Source organism: Quercus robur, chromosome 5 (genome assembly GCF_932294415.1).
Source record: "Quercus robur chromosome 5, dhQueRobu3.1, whole genome shotgun sequence".
NCBI lineage: Eukaryota > Viridiplantae > Streptophyta > Magnoliopsida > Fagales > Fagaceae > Quercus > Quercus robur.
Genome location: NC_065538.1, coordinates 69299412 through 69317778, shown reverse-complemented (window position 1 = coordinate 69317778; position 18367 = coordinate 69299412). Strand labels below are relative to the sequence as shown.

Genomic DNA, 18367 nt, shown 5'->3' with positions numbered 1-18367 from the left:
AATAAAAGTGTCTTAACAGATAGCAAATCGGCTTCAAATGAAGGGATTGAAGTGATGGGAGAGGGTGGGCCTTTGTAGTTTCTTTTGTAAAATACAATGAAAAAATGAATGAATTGAGAGAGAGAGATACATACAGTCACACACACACGTGCAAATGAACACGAACACAAAGAAGGGTACACCACGCATGAAAAATTTACGAGACACACGGTGACAGGCAGAGAATTAGTTGTCTGTGTTTGGCCTCCAAAACAACCAACAAAGGAGCCAGAGAAATCCCACCAAGGATGATGAAACCAACGGTACAGGACAAGACACGTGGCCGACATGCAGATCAATAAGAAGGGGTTAATGCTTGCTATAGAGGAAGAATATACCAAAAGATAGTGGGGAGAACCATGATGAGGAAGTGCACAGAGAGATAGAGAGAGAGAGAGAGAGAGAGAATTAATTCTTACATCTTTCTTTCAGTGTGTTTGTTTGTGTATGTGTGTGTATGAATGAATGAGAGTTTGGTCCCACGATGATAAGCTAGCTTTCTTTCTTTAGTTAGGAGTGAGCACTCTCTCATTTTTAGTCTCATCTCATCTCAACAAGTTCTATCAATAACCAAAGCCCTTTTGCCCACTTGCATTGCATGCTTTTTTGTGTGAAAATCAATCATAGAGCACCACTATTTCAAGCAAGCCCATGACCCTATAGCCTAGAGTATACACCTCTCTAGTCTCTTCTCTTCCCTTGGAAAAAAGATGAGTTTCTATTCTCTCTATTCTCCTCTTCTATTCAAGCAGCTTATCATAATATGCTTTTGATATATTACCATGTTGACTAATCCCAACCAACCACTTGCACTCTCTTTTCTCTCTCTCTCTCTCTCTCTCTCTCTCTCTCCAATACTCTTGGTGAGACACCGGGGGGCCTCATTTTTCTTTTAGTTGGTGTGTCTCACTAGCTGATATTAACTGAAACCCTTAACCCTCTCTCTCTCTCTCTCTCTCTCTCTCCCTCTCTCTGAGGATTATATGCATGAAATCGATCCCATTTCACGTCGCATATATGCATCTCATGTTCAAGTACCCGGATGTAAATATATGTATGTTTCTTACTTTAGGCTTTCATATCAGAAAGTTTTTTCACAGCTTCACGGCCTTGCTTTCTCAACTTTATGCAGCCAGTTTGGGGTTCTGAGGCTAAATTTTCTGCCTTTTCAAATTGTTAGTGGTGGTGCTTGCTCTCTTGGAATCAAACAACACCAGTCACATATTTCTGGTACGTACGTTTTCTTAGCCTGATTTTTTTGAATTGTCAATGTATTTTCCAGTATTTTGTTCAGTCCCACTGTTGGTATACAGTGCTAATTCTGTTGGTATATATGGTGGAATAATTAGGAGTAATTTTGATTGATAGAAATTATAGAAATGGTTGTTTTTATATAGTTTGTATTGTTGTATATTTGTATCCCCACTCCAAAACCAACCAAAAGCTCAAGGTGCCTTTTGGTTCTGTTTATACAGATCATGAAGATTCTGCCATACTTTGCTAGCAGATAAAAATAATGTAGAAAAAGAAACTATACTGTAGGCGTTAAATATAAAATTCCAAAAGAATATGGACAAAAAGAAAGCAATAAGACCCTCATGGGGGTCTTTAGGGAAAGTTCTTTATCAATCTCAAAAAGAGAATGTTAACTTAAGCAGATAAATAGCATAGTGAATGGCATCAAATCGACTAACTTTGTAAAGGTCAATTTTTTATATATATTATGTATATATACTCAGTAAGAAAGTGAGAGAAGCAAGTTACACATTTCCTGATTATTGATGTTCATAATGACATGTAGATGTTGGGATCTGGTAAAGCTACCTTTGAAAAAAGGTGGCTTATAGGGAGGCTTTATAATGCTATTTTTCCTACTTGGAAGAAAAACCTCAAGGGTTTTTTTTTCAATATGATAAAAAGTGCTGAGTGCCATGCCACATTAGCACTGTTTGTGGTTGTTTCTTTACCACCATTTGTCTGCGAAAGCAGAGACCACACTAGCTTAGATTTCAACCAATAGGTGGTGATAAAGGAACCTGGACCAACATCACGTTATCCCTTGGAACTATAGAACCATAGAAGATTCTTCTCCTCTTTCCCTTTCCTTTTTCTTCTTTTGATGGGGGTGAGAAAAGTCATTTTCTTCCCCCCAAGAAAATAGAAGTATGCCTTGGGTGTACTTGTCTGACATATTAGAGCATATCCTTGAGTATAGTATCATACTAAAGCTAAGATATGCCTGTAAAAGTTAATTAAGCAATCTAGGTTGGAGTATTTTGTTAATCATTCATGTAAGAGGAGGTATTAAAAATGTATTTGGAAAAAGAATAAGAAAACAAAAATTTGTTGTACTCAACTCTCCAAGCTAGGGGACATGTGGAATGCCAATAAAAACATTTTCTCATACTCTAGAGTGCTCCACTTTATATTCCACTTATCCTTTTTTTTTTTTTTATAAGATAACTTAAATTGGAAAAAAAAATTATATACATGGCATATCTCAAATTAAGAGACTTGTGGAATGCAAATAAAAATCTTTTTAGATATTTTTGAGTGTTTCACTTTATACTCCATTAAATGCAATTTTAAATAGGAAACAATTATGACAATTATATTCCTTATAGGATAAATAAAATTTTAAATAGGAAACAATTATACACATAGCATATTATGACAATTAGTGGAGTATATAATGAAACAATAAGAGCGGAATATAAATTTTCCATTTTTGGAATGTTTGAGAAAACATGAATAAAAATCATTTATTCCACTTTTGGTGTTCCATATTCCACCAACCACATTTTGCTACAAATCATTTTTTCTTTCCTAATAAAATGACTAAACTTTAAAATGAAAAAAAAGAAAAGAAAAGAAAGAAGGCAGATATCATACTATGATTAATAGAATATAAAGTGGAATACTCAGTATGAGACATAGTATTAGGGTTATCCAACCATGCAAGCAATCTGAGCCACCCAACTGGAACCGACTCAACCTACACTCGATTCAACGATTGCGGTGGTTGTCGAAGGGTGTTCACCATCAAACACGACAAACGGCAGGTCAAGTGGTGGGTTTTCTCCTCCAAAATCCAACTTTGCTTGATCCAACCATCATTTTCCTTCGTTGTTTGAATATCCATTTAGATTCACCATCTCCGTCGTAATCTCCACCTAAACTGGCCAAGATTTTACAATCTTCGACTAGATCTGGTGGATCTCTGACATCTTCTTTCTTTCCATTTCAATCTAAATCGATTGAATTAACCCAAATCGCCACACCTGAAAACCAACTCAATTTGATCTGTCTTCTCTCCAATTGATGGTGGGTGCTGTTTTTTGCTACCTGACAGGATTAGGTTGAGTTTTGGTTGTGTCCAAACCCAACTTGGACCAACCCATAGACACCCCTACATAGGATTTCCTTTCAAGAGAGTATAAATTGTGAGGTGAATTAATGGGCATCAATTATAAATGCGATTAAGAAGGTACATTAACCAAGACCTATAATTCCACCTACATTTATTTTTTTATTTATCGTAGATAGAATTATAAAAATCTTATTCTAGTATAATCTAAGTGTATGTGTATGACCATCACGTCAAGAGTGCATATTAGTAATTCCACCTACTCCATTGAATCATTGATGTCTTTAATACTTCCTAATTTAGAAGATTGTGACTGGAAACACCACATTCTATGCATGTCCATGATAATTTAATGTTAGTACCTAACATCTGGTAGGAATAGTTCAAGTCATAATTATTATATGTCACAAGGAAAATGAGTCACAGAATCCAATAGCCTAGAACATAATCTAAGACATGCCAAAAGTTCATCTCAAGCACCTTCAACGTTATTCTACACAGTATTAGTTTGCACATCAAGGTAGGAGTATGATATGGAAGACTGCATTTTGATTATGCCCGAAACCAATACAAAATTGATGATTGATCCAACGCTGCTGTGGCTATATTTTTTGAATTCTAATATTTTGTAAGTAATTCATTCTCATCGTATATGCTTAATTGCTTATATATAGTGTTTATCACTGAACAGATACCAGTGGAAAATAATAAATTACTGATGAAGGCAAAGAATTATTGATCTTGTTCAATTTTCATCGAGTTTTTTCTTCTTTTTTGTTTCCTTTGTTCACCAAAAAATGAGTAGTTTTTCTTTTAACTGAAACAAATTCTCTTAAGGTAAAATGGCTGAAGATTGATTTTCTCTCTAATTTTGCGCTTTATGAATCTTTAATATAATGGCACTAATTTATTTCTTTTATTTAAGCACGCGTTTGAAGATTTGATGGTATAAATTATAATGTGAAAGGAGAAAAAAAAGTGGAATTGACGGTCCATAATATAGTTTCAATTTCAATATTTTCCTGTCAATGGTACTATACTGTAGCTCAACTTTTTTGCTTTGGTTTATTCTGATGCTTCATGATGGAACTGCACAAATATTGATCTTTTAACAGAACTATGAAACTAGATTACTAGGGGACATTCTATTTTGCCCAGCATATATAAGACCATCACACTCCAATTGAAGCCACAGAGCACAAGATGTTCCATGAAATAAAGGTCCTTTGGGAACATAGGTGAAAGAGATGGATTAGTCTAGTGGACAAATGATAGTCATATTTTCTTATATTTTCTGGAAAAAGATATTGTCATGTGTGTGTTTATGTCATCTGTAACTGATTCCTCGGGTCGTTCAGATTCTTGTTACAAAACTTACCATATGTCAGGAATTGTCACAGAAGACTGAAACATCTTGAGCCTAATGAAAATCAGTGAGAGTGGCTGTGTCCACGTCCTTTGAATGAATTTAAAACTACTTAATTAACTCTAAAGTAACGTCCAAGCATACTAGAGTAGAGACAAATTTGCATGGCTTGCAGTAAAGGCCTGAAAGTAGTAGCACAATGCTATACTGCCTCTTTGATACACTTATCTGATACAGCACACATCACTGCAGAAACTTTATAATATTTATTGGTTTTGTTTTGTTTTGTTTTCTTCTGATTTCTAGGTGTAACTTACTTCTATAAATTAAGGTGCATGTGGGACTACATTCAGGAAATGAGGATGCTTGAGCTTCTGAGGATGCTTGAGCTTCTGTTGGATGCAAGGTGAGATAATTAAGAAAAGTTTCCTATTTTTATTTTCATTCTACTAGTGAATCTTCATGTGCTATACTTCTGCATATAAGCTCTAGAATGATGAACCCCAACCTGTCTTTTCATAATCTCTATTCTTCTCTTCATCTTCTTCCATTTCATCTTCTTCTTCTTCCATTTCATCTTCTTCTTCCATTTTTCTTTTTTAAAATTTTATGTATTATTTGTTCTTTTTGAAATTGTGAGACAAATGATGGACGGACTTGATTCATTCAAACATGTTCAATGGGCTGTTGCAGGTATTAGATCACCCTTTTGTTACAATCAAACATATCTTTATTTGTAAGTTTGTCCTAAAACACTCTCTAATCCCTCTTTTCCAAGTGATTTTTAGTTTTAAATTGTACATTTCTTCAATACTATTTTATTTAACTTGTTAGTCTTGATGCTGTGTTGTTTTTCCTTTTCTCCATTTCATTTAGCCTTCATTAATTACTACTATATTGGAATCAAAATATTGGTAAAGCTGACGTTTGACTTCGAGTAAAATCTCAAGTGCGTTTCTTTCCAATGAATTTAATTCTCTGAAATATGATACCACTGCTTTGATTCTTTTCTGTGAATAATGTGTGAGGTGTCTACTTAATTTCATGCATGCATTAAATGTATGCACAAACACACTTGCCTTTTTCTTTCTGTACTTTTTTTTTTCTCTATCATGAAAATGTGACAATGATTTTCAGATTCTGGATTTCATTTGGAAGTCATCTGAAAGGGGCACGTCCCAGTGTTATGAAGAAAGGACTGATCAGGGTCTATTGACAAAAAGAACACAGCTGTCATAAAAATGAAGTTTATGAAACTTGGAACAAGGCCGGATACCTTTTACACAGAAGAAGCAACCAGGTATTAGATTTTATTATTATTATTATTTTTTTATTTTTTTGGGGGGGGGGGGGGGGGGGGGTGGGGGAGGAGGGGTGGTGGGGGTATGTTTGGAAGCTAAAACTGACAGAATTTATTGTACAAATGCAGGACAGTGATTTCAGATATACCTAGTGACATTGTCATTCAAATTAATGATACCAATTATCTTCTCCATAAGGTATGAACTGATAATGAATAATTGTGCCTCATTTAGCCAAAAAGAAAAGGTGATTTTGTATTTCTGTTTTTAGCTGATGAAATCTTTTTTGTTGTATATCTTCCTGCATGGTTCTTGTTTAGACTCAAGTGCTTTCAAATTGCAAATTAAAGAGAATCATAGGACCAGGGGAAGAAGAAAATAGAAATTACATCCATGGATTAAGAAAACATGCAGCAAATTAGTATCTAGATGGTCATGGGTTGAAATTCAAGATAGGAGACATTTTTCTTAGGACACTGTGTCATGGACAGAGCATATGTGAATGATTCTAGATACATAAAAAAATGATGGAAAAAAAAATTAACAAATCCAAAGAAAACCATAAGCAACAGAAAGCTAAGATGCATGAAAAAGATGTTCAAAATTCAAGTTAAAATTTCAGTATAGTCAAATGCTTCTAAATGTTAATTCCTATAAGAAGAGCTTTGTTTCTTGTGCTTGTGTTTTTACGTTTCTTCTTGATCATTGTCACTTAGATCCTTCTTAATTGTACCATTCTTAGCTGCAGTTTCCACTTCTTCCAAAGTGTGGCCTCCTACAACGTCTTTGCTCCGATTCTGGTGATTCTAACATTGTTACAATTGAGCTTCATGATCTTCCTGGAGGGGAAGATGCTTTTGAACTGTGTGCCAAGTTTTGCTATGGAATTATGATTAATGTCAGTGCTCATAACTTTGTAGCCCTATTCTGTGCTGCTAAGTTCCTTAGAATGACTGAATCTGTTGAGAAGGGAAACTTAGTTCTAAAACTTGAGGCTTTCTTCATGTCATGCATTCTTGAAGGCTGGAAGGACTCTATCATCACACTCCAGAACACATCTAAGTTACCTGAGTGGTCTGAGACTTATGGAATCACCAGAAAGTGCATTGATTCAATTGTTGAGAAAATCCTCACACCCCCAGCAAAGGTGAAGACTTTTTCTTCTAAATTTCTTTTTATTTTCATGAGAGATTGATCCTAAGATGTAAATTTTAAGAATTTTATTTTAGATATAAATCCTTGCTTAAGACTGATGACTCTCTGCAGGTGGCATGGTCCTACACCTATACTAGACCCGGTTACTCCAAAAAGCATCACCATTCTGTCCCAAAGGATTGGTGGACTGAGGATATATCCGACCTTGACATAGACCTGTTCCGCTGTCTGATTACTGCCATCAGATCAACATACATGTTATCACCACAGCTTATTGGTGAAGCTTTACATGTCTATGCTAGTCGTTGGCTACCAGACACTACAAAGAATAGACCTCCAGAGAGTTCAGTGTCTCAAACTGAAGAGCTTATGGAAAAGAATAGAAGAGTTCTTGAAACTATAGTAAGCATGATTCCTGGAGATAGAGGATCAGTTTCAGTTGGCTTTATGCTAAGGCTTCTCAGCATAGCAAATTATCTAGGAGCTTCTCCAATGGCAAAGGCAGAACTCATAAGGAGATCTAGTCTGCAATTTGAGGAGGCAACAGTGAATGATTTGCTCTTTCCCTTGCCCTCAACCTCTGGGAGGCACTCTTATGACATTGACTTAGTTGTGTCAGTATTAGAAAGTCTAGTGGTACTATGGAGAAGAATATCTCCTACAGCTTCAGAAAACAGCCAGTTTCTGGTATCTATTAGGAAGGTTGGGAAGCTCATTGATTCCTATCTTCTAGTGGTTGCAAAGGATGTCAACATGCCAGTGTCAAAGATTGTGTCTCTGGCTGAAGCATTGCCAGATATTGCTCGGCTAGATCATGATGACCTTTACAAGGCAATCAACAGTTATCTTAAGGTATCGTACTAAAGCAAAGTGAAGGATTGATAAGAACCAATTTGCCACATACTTTCAAAATTTTCAAAGCTTAATGCTATTAGATGCAGAGCCAAATATATTCTTGCACATTCTCATTATAAAATTAGCTGAAATTAAGTTCATGGTAACTTTAATTCACTAATTTCATTTCTTACACATTCACAATGTGTCTCAATTGATAAACAGGAGCATCCTGATCTGAGTAAGGCAGACAAAAAGCGCCTCTGCCGGATTCTAGACTGCCAAAAATTGTCTCCAGAAGTACGTGCCCATGCTGTAAAAAATGAACGGCTACCCCTGAGAACTGTTGTGCAAGTCCTCTTTTTTGAACAAGAGAAAGGTTCCAAGGAAACAGGTAACAGGCTGCTACCACCACCAGAGCTTATTCGAAACCATACACCAACTATCGGAGATGATCAGGGTAAGCTAAAACTGGGTCTGGACGAAAAATCAAGTAGAGGGGAGAGCACAAGAAGAACCATCACTCCTGCAGGAAACAGTGAAAAAGATCAAAATAAAATGAAGAGATCAGATGGAAAATTGCCCCTAGAATTGGAAAAAAAGTTGATCATTGCAGAAATTGAGGAAACAGAGTCAGAGAAGGGGAAGGAGATTAGAGGAGAGGGAATGTCTCGGAGCAAGCTGGATCCTAAGAAGATCATAACGAAGGGAAGTAGATCAGACAATAGCCGTGACAAAAGCAGAGACAGATAGTAAATGAAGACCCAATTGTTTCTCTTAGAACTTACAATAATTGGCCTTGGTTTTGTTAGTAAATGTATTGATTTTAAACTGTTACATAAGCCATTTGCATCATTTGTATCAGTAGAAGTTGTCATTAGTTGGGAATGTGCTCATAGTCTGTCTTTCAGAAGCTACATATTCCTGCTACCTAATAGATAATTTAATTTCCATGGGATTCCCAGAGGCCCCATTTAAGAATTACTGCTAATTATAACATCACTGAAAGAAAACAAGCCAACCAGTTTATAGACAAGAGAGAACTCTGCAACATTAACCCTCAAGGAGCTAATTATACCATGGAAATTCTATACTTTAAAAAACGGTCATACATTCATGCATAATCAACCATTTCGCCAATATATTGGCTGATATGCTTTTGAAGCAATTGGCTACTCATTTGCTGATCAGCTTCACCTGCTTCACCTAATTAGGTAGTAGAAGTAGGCTTAAGAAAGTGGTAAGAGTGAAAAATAGTTTGCAATTAAAATCTTGTTCTTTTTTAAGGAATAAGCAGCACTATTCAATCAGATGAAAGTACAACTTATGAACCAAAAAAAAAACAAAGCAAAACCTATTGCTGCAGACCAACCTACCTTTACATCAGAATACAAAGAGAACCCAATCTCATCAATTAGAAAACCTCTTAAGTAATTGTTGGGAAAAAATACCCACTTCTTGATGAGAGCAAAGCCTCAACCAATATTATCAACCAAGTGTAAATTTACCACCACAAGGTAATGGAAGTTAGCCACAATAATATTAAGGCTAAGCTAGCAAGATATGTAATATGGAATCTATAAGAAACAAATTATCAAATATATGGAAGGCATACAAAATGCACACAAGATTTACATGATTCGGCTCTATGCCTACATCCACCAAAATCCATGGATCAAGCCCTGAACAATCCACTGCAGTCAAGAAGTTACAATGGTCTTTTATTCAGGTTTTATCGCACAACTTGAGCTTGCACAATAAACTTGGAGGAATACAAAATTACCTGAAAGAGCTTTACAAAACTAAACTGTACTACAATGAAATCTTCCAAACAACTTATTGAAAGAAACCCTGAACACCTTTGAGACACTTGCTTTGATAGGTTTAAATGGCTATAGTAAAAGCAACAATAAGAGTTGACAAACCCTTATCTTTCACTTTGGTAGCTCCTGCTTGCTGTTGTTTTGTGTTGTGTTGTTGTTTCAACTGTTTCTAATAAAATTTCTTACTCAAAAAAAAAAAAAAAAAAAAAAAAAAAAAAACCAAACAAACAAACACCAAGTAGACATACAATACAACAACTTCAAAATTAATGAGTGTCAAAAACAGTAAAAGGGATCTTCCAGAGGCTGTATAGAACCTCTATTTTAAATTGAGTTTTTGACTTGTGTGCAAGTATATGCTAGTCTGCTACTAATAACAATGAATATTCTTTTGGAAAATTAAGCTTCACTTCCCAATTTGCCATTATGGATTCTTGCATCACTTATTGTTCTATCAATTCATTTACAGTGCACCAAATAAAAATAAATAATAAAAAAAATCATATACAGTGCAATGTAGCCGCCCAAGCAAATATGTAGATCTGTTTCTAGAAAACTTTACCCTTAAGGTTTTTGCTAGTCCAATCCAGTTCATCCCTACCCATTTTCCAATCTTTCTCTAAACCAAACATTTTCCACCACCTCCTTCCATATGCTCCTATTATAAAAACACTAAAAAATATAACAATTTGCAATGCAGTCCCTTGTTTTTTATGCTGAATAACAAGGTATTTGATTTACTACTACTGGACCAATAAAACAGAAAGAGGAGTCTAATCCTTAGATAAACATGCAGTCCCTTGTGAGTCTATTCTAAAACCAACTGACAAAAGTGTTAGGATATATGCTTTTTAAATCCTATTATATGATGCTATGTATGACATTATGTTGTGATTAATAAAGTTGTTTTATTATTATCTAAAATAATGGTAATATGAATATTTGGACATTATCATATAGTCTATGAGATGCATAGTATATGATTTAGTTACAGAATATATAAATCACAAGTTCTTTGTAAATTTATAATTTTAGTTCGTAGTCGGCAATGAAATTGAGCATTTCATCTGCGAAGACTATAACATATCAACTAAGATGATTTGTCTTGATCATGGAAGTGGAGACTTTTAGGTGATACATTGATCTGTTTTAAGTGATAAGACATATTGAACTGGACTGCTGTGAGATTTATTATTCCACTAACGACTGTCAAATAAATAATAAATATCACCACTTCTATTTACATGAACTCTCAATCCTAAGAGAATAATGAACATGATCATGAAGTGTAGATTACTTTGATATATCAAAAGTGAGATCTAAAGTCACGATCAAAACCTCAATATGTTGGGCAGCCACATTTAGTGTTGAAGGAACATATATTCTTAAGATGAAATTCATAATATCTTAACTGAGATATAAAATATTCCCTTGAGTTAAATTTAATGTGTTCGGTTATTCAGAGTGTTAGGTCTAACCACTTTAGTAAGAAATTACTAAAGTATATATATTTATGAAATTGGATTTCATAAATATATGATGAATAACTTAAAGGATTAAACCAGATACTCAAGGATTAAGGTGTATTAATCTTCAAAGTGGCAGTCAACATTCATGACTTTGTATTATTACGAATATTTTAATAAAGGGTTTGAATGTATAATAAAGTCTTGGGATATAATTTATTAATAAGGCTTAGAGTGCAATTATATTTATATAGTGGTATTAAATATAATTAATGATAATTTTGAGTTTGTCAAGAGTTGACAAAAAAGCCCAAAACTCATTAGAGCTAGTGTCTTATTTGTCCCTTTTGGTCTCACTCCAAGCCACATACTAAAACCCAATTGGAATGGCCCAAAAGGCTAACCCAATTAGATAATCAGTTATATATAAGGATAAAAACATATAGAATTTTGTGGTGAATGAAATTGTGTGTATGTGAGTGTAAGCTACTCTCTTATTCTCCCTTGAACACATATATATAAATTGATTGAGAAACCACACTTCTTGAGCATAAGTGGAATTGGAGTGAAGATTAAAAGTGTTTCCAAGTGTTTCCAAGTGTTTCTAATATTTGGTTTTGAATTTCACTGCACCAAGGTACGCTCTCTTATTCTTAAATTCTGAAATTTACATAATACATGTTATCAATTGCAAATGAAGTAGATCTGTTATTTTTCCACTGCGTATATTTTGTATGATATACAAACATGTGTTTTACCAATAATTGGTATCATAGTGGTCTTCAATTTCGAATTTGTATAACATGTTTTGTGAGTTTTGGAATCAAAGATAGTAATTTCATGATATTAGAAAATTCTACAATCAATTTTCTGCATAGTTATTGAAATTATTGTTTGATAAAAACTTATATTGATGTTATGATGTTGTTTAAGTTTGATATTAAGTATGTTAGATTGAACTTTAAGACTATAGCATCAATAAAATTTAGTTTTGATCTCAATCTCATTATGATATGATCAAGAAACTATGTTTTGTTCAAGTGAAACATAAAAAACAGTTACCAGAAAAATTTGAAAAAATTTCAGTTTCACAAGTTTCGACCGATCGAGAATTTCCTTTAATTGATTAAATGTTCCTTTCGATTGATAGAACAAGAATCAAGAATCGATCAAGTTAACCTGAGACTTTGTGAAAAAATTTCTTCAATTTTTCGATCGATCAAGAATTTCTTTCAATTGATCGGATTTGCCTTTCGATCGATCGAATAGGAATCGAGAATTGATCGAGTCATCTAGAAACTTCGAAATAGATTTGTTGAACATTTCGATCGATCAAGAAATACCTTCGACCGATTGGATGAACTGTTTTTGAAATTTCACTAAGTGTTAAAACATAGATAAAGTGCAAAGCTATGTATGATGAGATTACACATGATTTTTAAATAAAAACATTTATTTTAAAATACCTAGTGGGAGAGAGATATAAGGGTTGGATCTTACAGCCTCCATTATTGGTTCATAGTAGTGTGGGTAAGCACCTCGTCTTGGCGTATATGCCTCGCGATCCCAAAGGAGGGTGTTTACTTCATAGTACTATAAGATTAAACTTACCCGTTTAAAGTAGTGTGAACAAACACCTCGTCTTGCCATATATGCCTCGCGATCCCAAAGGAGAGTGTTTTGTTTCATGGTACTACAAGTTTAAACACTATAAAGGAGATGAAATGTGGCTACACATGATTTTAGATAATGGTGTACACTAGACTAAGTGTAATGTTAACCTCCCAATGGAACTATGTCATTATTTACTTAGAGGCTAAAGTTAATACGACATATTATTAGTGTTTGATAAGAGTTATCATGATAGCACTAATAATGAGAATAGTTCTCAATCAATCATGATGTTTTATAATATACTTGCTACCAAGGAATTATAGACATGGATTGGGTTGTCGTTGCATATTTTATGTTATGGTTTTATTAAGGTTCCATACTATATGTTTATATGCTAAATTGATAATGTCTGGTTTACTTATTATATTCACGTTTATTATTTTTAGATTTAAATCATGGCATCATTAGCCCATTTGTTGCTATTCTTAATCAAAACAAACTGACTGGATCCAACTATATTGACTAGAAAAGAAATTTGGAAATTATTCTAACTGCTAAAGAGCACAAGTATGTGCTTAGTCAACCTTGTCCTAACTTCCCATCATTAGATGCTCCTCCTGAGGAAAAATAGCGATATGATCGTTGGCAGAAATTTAATGAGATGGCCAAGCGCTATATCTTAGCATCTATCTCAAATGTTCCACAACATCAAATGTAGGATGTAGAACTAGCTTCGGACATAATCTAAGTCTGAATGAGATGTTTGGTGAGCAAGACTGTTCTGCTAAGCAAGAAACTATGAGGCAGATTTATAATACCAAAATGGCTGAAGGTACTTCAGTAAGGGAGCATTGTTTTAGGATGATCTCTCATTTGAATACACTGGAGGTTTTAGGTGCCGATATTGATGGAGAATCCCAAGGAATATGATACACCAGTCACTACCAGAATCATTCAAGGAATTCAGACTTAATTATAACACGAACAAAAAAATTTATATATTGTCTGAATTAATTAATGAATTGGTGGCGGCAAAAGGCATTCTTAGTACATCAAGTGTTGATGCCAACATGGTTGAAGCTTTTTCTTCTCAACGTAAGTCGAAAGGCAAGGGTAAAAAGAAGAAGAAGAATGACTTCACCAAGCAAGATGGTAAACAAATTGCCTTAGGAGTTGCCAACAAAGGAAAGAAGATGGACTACACCGAAGGAAAGTGTTTCCATTCTGGTGAGAAAGATCATTGGAAGATGAATTGTCCAAAATTCAAAACTGCTAATAATAAGGGTATGAAAAGTTCATTCCTTCTTCAAATATGTTTAGTACAAAATCTCACGGATTCCTGGTGTGTGGATTCAAGTTGTACTAATCATATCTGGAATTCTTTGCAGGGGTTCCAGGAGACCAAAAAGCTGAATGAAGGGGAAATGTTTCTTACTTTGGCTGATGGGAGCAAAATTCCAGTTGTAGTTGTTGGAGTGTTTAATTTGTGTTTTGGTTCTAGAGTTTTAATATTGAAAGACTGTCTATATGTACCTAATGTTCGTTGGAATTTAATTTCTGCAACTTATTTAGATAGACATATATTATGTTATCTTGAAATACAATGTTGTAATAAAGAAGGATAAAATGTTTATCTGTTCTGGCAATATTGTTGATGGTCTTTATATTTTAACTTTTGATAATCATGAATTATACAATTCTGAATTAGGTAATAATTCTCATGTAAAATCATTAAATGGAAAGTTTCCTTCTACTAATGATGCATATCTTTGGCACTTGCGTTTAGGTCATATTAATTCAAACATAATTCAAAGATTGATCAAAGATGGACTCTTAGAGCCATTGGACTTTGATGGATTTCCAATTTGTGAATCTTGTTTAGAGGGCAAAATGACCAAACGACCTTTTAATGCAAAAGGTAGAAGAGCTCAAGAGTTGCTTGAATTAGTTCATACGGATGCATGTGGTCCTATGTCAACCCAAGCAAAAGGAGGTTATGAGTACTTCATCACTTTTATGGATGATTACTCAAGATATGGTTATGTGTACTTAATGAGACGAAAGTTTGAAGCTTTTGAAAAGTTCAAAGAGTTTAAGGTTGAAGTTGAGGATCAATTGGGTAAACGCATAAAAGCCATTCGATCTAATTAAGGTGGCGAATACCTTCTTAGGGATTTCAAGGATTACTTAACTCAAAATGGAATTGTATCCCAATTGACTGCACTTGGAACTCCTCAACAAAATGGTGTAGCAAAGAGAAGGAACGTGACTCTTTTAGAAATGGTTAGGTCCATGATGAGTTATTCAACTTTACTAATTTCCTTTTGGGGATATGCACTAAAAACTACAATGCATATTTTAAATTTAGTTCCCTCAAAATCATTTCCCAAAACACTTAAGGAATTGTGGAATGGGTGCAAGCCTAGTATGAAATACCTCCACATTTGGAGATGTCCAGCACATGTGTTGAAATGGAAGTCTGATAAGTTGGAAGCAAAAACAGAAGTATGCATGTTATTAGGGTATTCAAAGGAAACTAAGGGTTATTTATTCTATAATCATAAAGATAACAAAGTATTTGTTAGTACTAATGCCAAACTTTTGGAAGATGATTATGTGAATAATTTTAATCCTAGAAGTAAAGTTGTCTCGGCTGAAATAGATGAACCTATAATTGAACAACCAATGGATTAAACTAGGGATGATGTGGTCGTATTAGATAAACCACAAGATTCTACTCATAAGATGTCTAGTACACAGGTGCCTCGTTGTAGTGGGAGGATTATAAGGTCACCTATAAGATTTATAGGTCTGGAAAAAACTTATGAAGCTATCTTAGAATAGGCTGAATCTTATCCTTGCACTTATGAAGAGGCAATAAAAGATATAGATGCACATCATTGGATCAAAGCTATGAAATCTGAATTGGATTTTATGTATTCTAATCAAGTTTAGGATCTTGTAAAGGCGCCTAACGACATTAAACTTGTTGGTTGCAAATGGATTTATAAGAGGAAGAGAGGGATAGATGGAAAGGTTGAAACCTTTAAAGTAAGGCTAGTGGCGAAAGGATATACACAAAAAGAAGGTATCAATTATGAAGAAACATTTTCACCAGTAGCAATGCTTAAATATTTCAGAATTCTCTTATCCATTGCTACTCATTATGATAATGAGATTTGGCAAATGGATATCAAAACTGCATTTCTAAATGGCAATCTTGAAGAAGAAATCTATATGATGCAACTGGAAGGTTTCATAGTAAAGAACCAAGAGCATATGATATGCAAGTTGAAAAGGTCCATTTATGGACTTAAGCAAGCATCTAGATCATAGAGCATCAAATTTGATCAAGCAATCAAGTCATTTGGTTTTGAACAAAATCTTGATGAACTATGTGTGTACAAAAGACATCGAGATAAAGTAGTAATGTTTCTAGTGTTTTACATTGATGACATTCCACTCATTGGAAATGATGCAGGGGTAATATCATCAGCAAAGATTTGGTTGTCAAGCCAATTTGATATGAAGGACTTGGGCGACGCTAACTTTATTCTAGGGATCAAGTTTTGGCGAGATCGAAAGAATAGAATATTAGGTTTGTCACAAGCTGCATATATAGATAAAGTTCTAGAGCAGTTTAGCATGCAAAACTCCAAGAAAGGATTACTTTCTTTCAGACATGGAGTTCTTCTGTCTGATGACCAAAGGTCGAAGACTCTTGAAGAGGAAAAGACAATGAGACAAGTTCCTTATGCTTCTACAGTGGGAAGTCTCATGTATGCCATGCTATGTACTAGGCTAGATATCTATTATTTAGTTGGCATAGTCAGTCGATATCAATCAAATCCAGGACCAAAACATTGGGAGGCCGTTAAGCATATTCTCAAGTATTTAAGGAGAATGAGAGATTATATGCTTGTTTACTAGTGTAAGGATTTGATTATCGTTGGTTATACAGATTCAGATTTTCAATCAGATCTTGAGTTCAAAAAGTCCACTTCAGGTTGTGTGTTCACCTTGGGAGGTGCAGCCATAAGTTGGAGGAGTGTTAAGCAATCTGGTGTTGCTGACTCCACCATGGAAACTAAATATGTTACTACTTGTGAAGCAGCAAAGGAAGCTGTTTGGCTCAAGAAATTCCTTTCTGATCTTGGTATTGTGAGAATTGAGAAAGTTTTTATCACATTGTTCTGCAACAATAGTGGAGCGGATGCACAATCCAAGGATCCAAGAAATCACAAGAAATGAAAGCATATTGAAAGAAAGTACCACATCATTCAAGACATTGTTGCTTAAAGAGATGCAGTAGTACCAAAGATTGATAGTGCAAATAATCTAGCATATCTCTTTACCAAAGTCTTGCCCCATAGGACTTTTGAGTCACATTTGGAGGGAATGAGAGTTAGATTAGTGCACAGTAGTCTTTAGGGCAAGTGAGAGATTGTTAGTATATGTGCCCTTTAAATCCTATTGTATGATACTATATATGACATTATGTTGTGATTAATAAAATTGTTTTATTATTATCTAAAATAATGGTAACATGAATATTTAGACATTATCATGTAGTCCATGAGATGTATAGTATGTGATTTATGTAATTTAGTCACAGAAAATATAGATTACAAGTTCTTTGTAAACTCAAAATTTTAGTTCGTAGTCGGTGATGAAATTGGGCATTTCATTTGCGAAGACTATAACATATCAACTAAGATAATTTGTCTTGATCATGGAAGTGAAGACTTTTAGTTGATATGTTGATATGTTTTAAATGTTAAGATATATTGAACTGGACCGTTATGAGATTTATTATTCTAATAACGACTGTCAAATGAATAATAAATCTCACAACTTCTATTTACATGAATTTTCAATTCTAAGAGAATAATGAATATGATCATGAAGTGTAGGTTACTTTGATATATCAGAAGTGAAATCTAAAGTCATGATCAAAACCTCAGTATGTTGGGCAGCCACATTTAGTGTTGAAGGAACATATATTCTCAAGATGGAATTCATAATCTCTTAACGGAAATATAAAATATTCTCTTAAGATAAGTTTAATAAGTTTGGTTATTCAGAGTATCAGGCCTAACCACTTTAGTAAGAAGTTACTAAAGTATATATATTTATGAAATTAGATTTCATAAATATATGATAAATAACTTAAAGGATTAAACCGAGTACTCAATGATTAAAATGTAGTAATCTTCAAAGTGACAGTCAACATTTATGACTTTGTATTACTACGAATATTTTAATGAATGGGTTGAATATATAATAAAATCTTGAGATATAATTTATTAATAAGGCCTAAAGTATAATTATATTTATATAGTGGTATTAAATATAATTAATGGTAATTTTGGGCTTGACAAGAGTTGACAAAAAGGCCTAAA

At 34.1% G+C, this 18367-nt stretch overlaps 1 protein-coding gene and 1 long non-coding RNA gene across 8 annotated transcripts; one reads left to right on the top strand and one right to left on the bottom strand.

Annotated features, from left to right (window-relative positions):
• Positions 1–504: 504 nt before the first annotated feature.
• On the top strand, positions 505–9037 carry LOC126726849 (BTB/POZ domain-containing protein At5g47800). Of its 7 annotated transcripts, none has more exons than XM_050432253.1 (9): positions 505–1093; positions 1220–1269; positions 5104–5178; positions 5466–5508; positions 5910–6072; positions 6202–6271; positions 6816–7220; positions 7340–8080; positions 8288–9037. In XM_050432253.1, the coding sequence occupies exons 5-9, from the start codon at positions 6014–6016 to the stop codon at positions 8813–8815; spliced, it is 1803 nt and encodes a 600-aa protein (XP_050288210.1). In that variant the 5' UTR covers positions 505–1093; positions 1220–1269; positions 5104–5178; positions 5466–5508; positions 5910–6013; the 3' UTR covers positions 8816–9037. The 7 variants fall into 7 exon arrangements, with proteins under 7 accessions (XP_050288210.1, XP_050288208.1, XP_050288207.1 ...); XM_050432251.1 differs by having other exon boundaries at positions 5079–5178; XM_050432250.1 differs by having other exon boundaries at positions 1172–1269.
• LOC126726851 (uncharacterized) lies at positions 8141–10677 on the bottom strand. Its single transcript, XR_007656080.1, has 2 exons — positions 9846–10677; positions 8141–8588 (listed from the first exon to the last, which is right to left on the bottom strand). It is a non-coding gene; the product is annotated as an uncharacterized LOC126726851 (long non-coding RNA).
• Positions 10678–18367: the final 7690 nt, after the last annotated feature.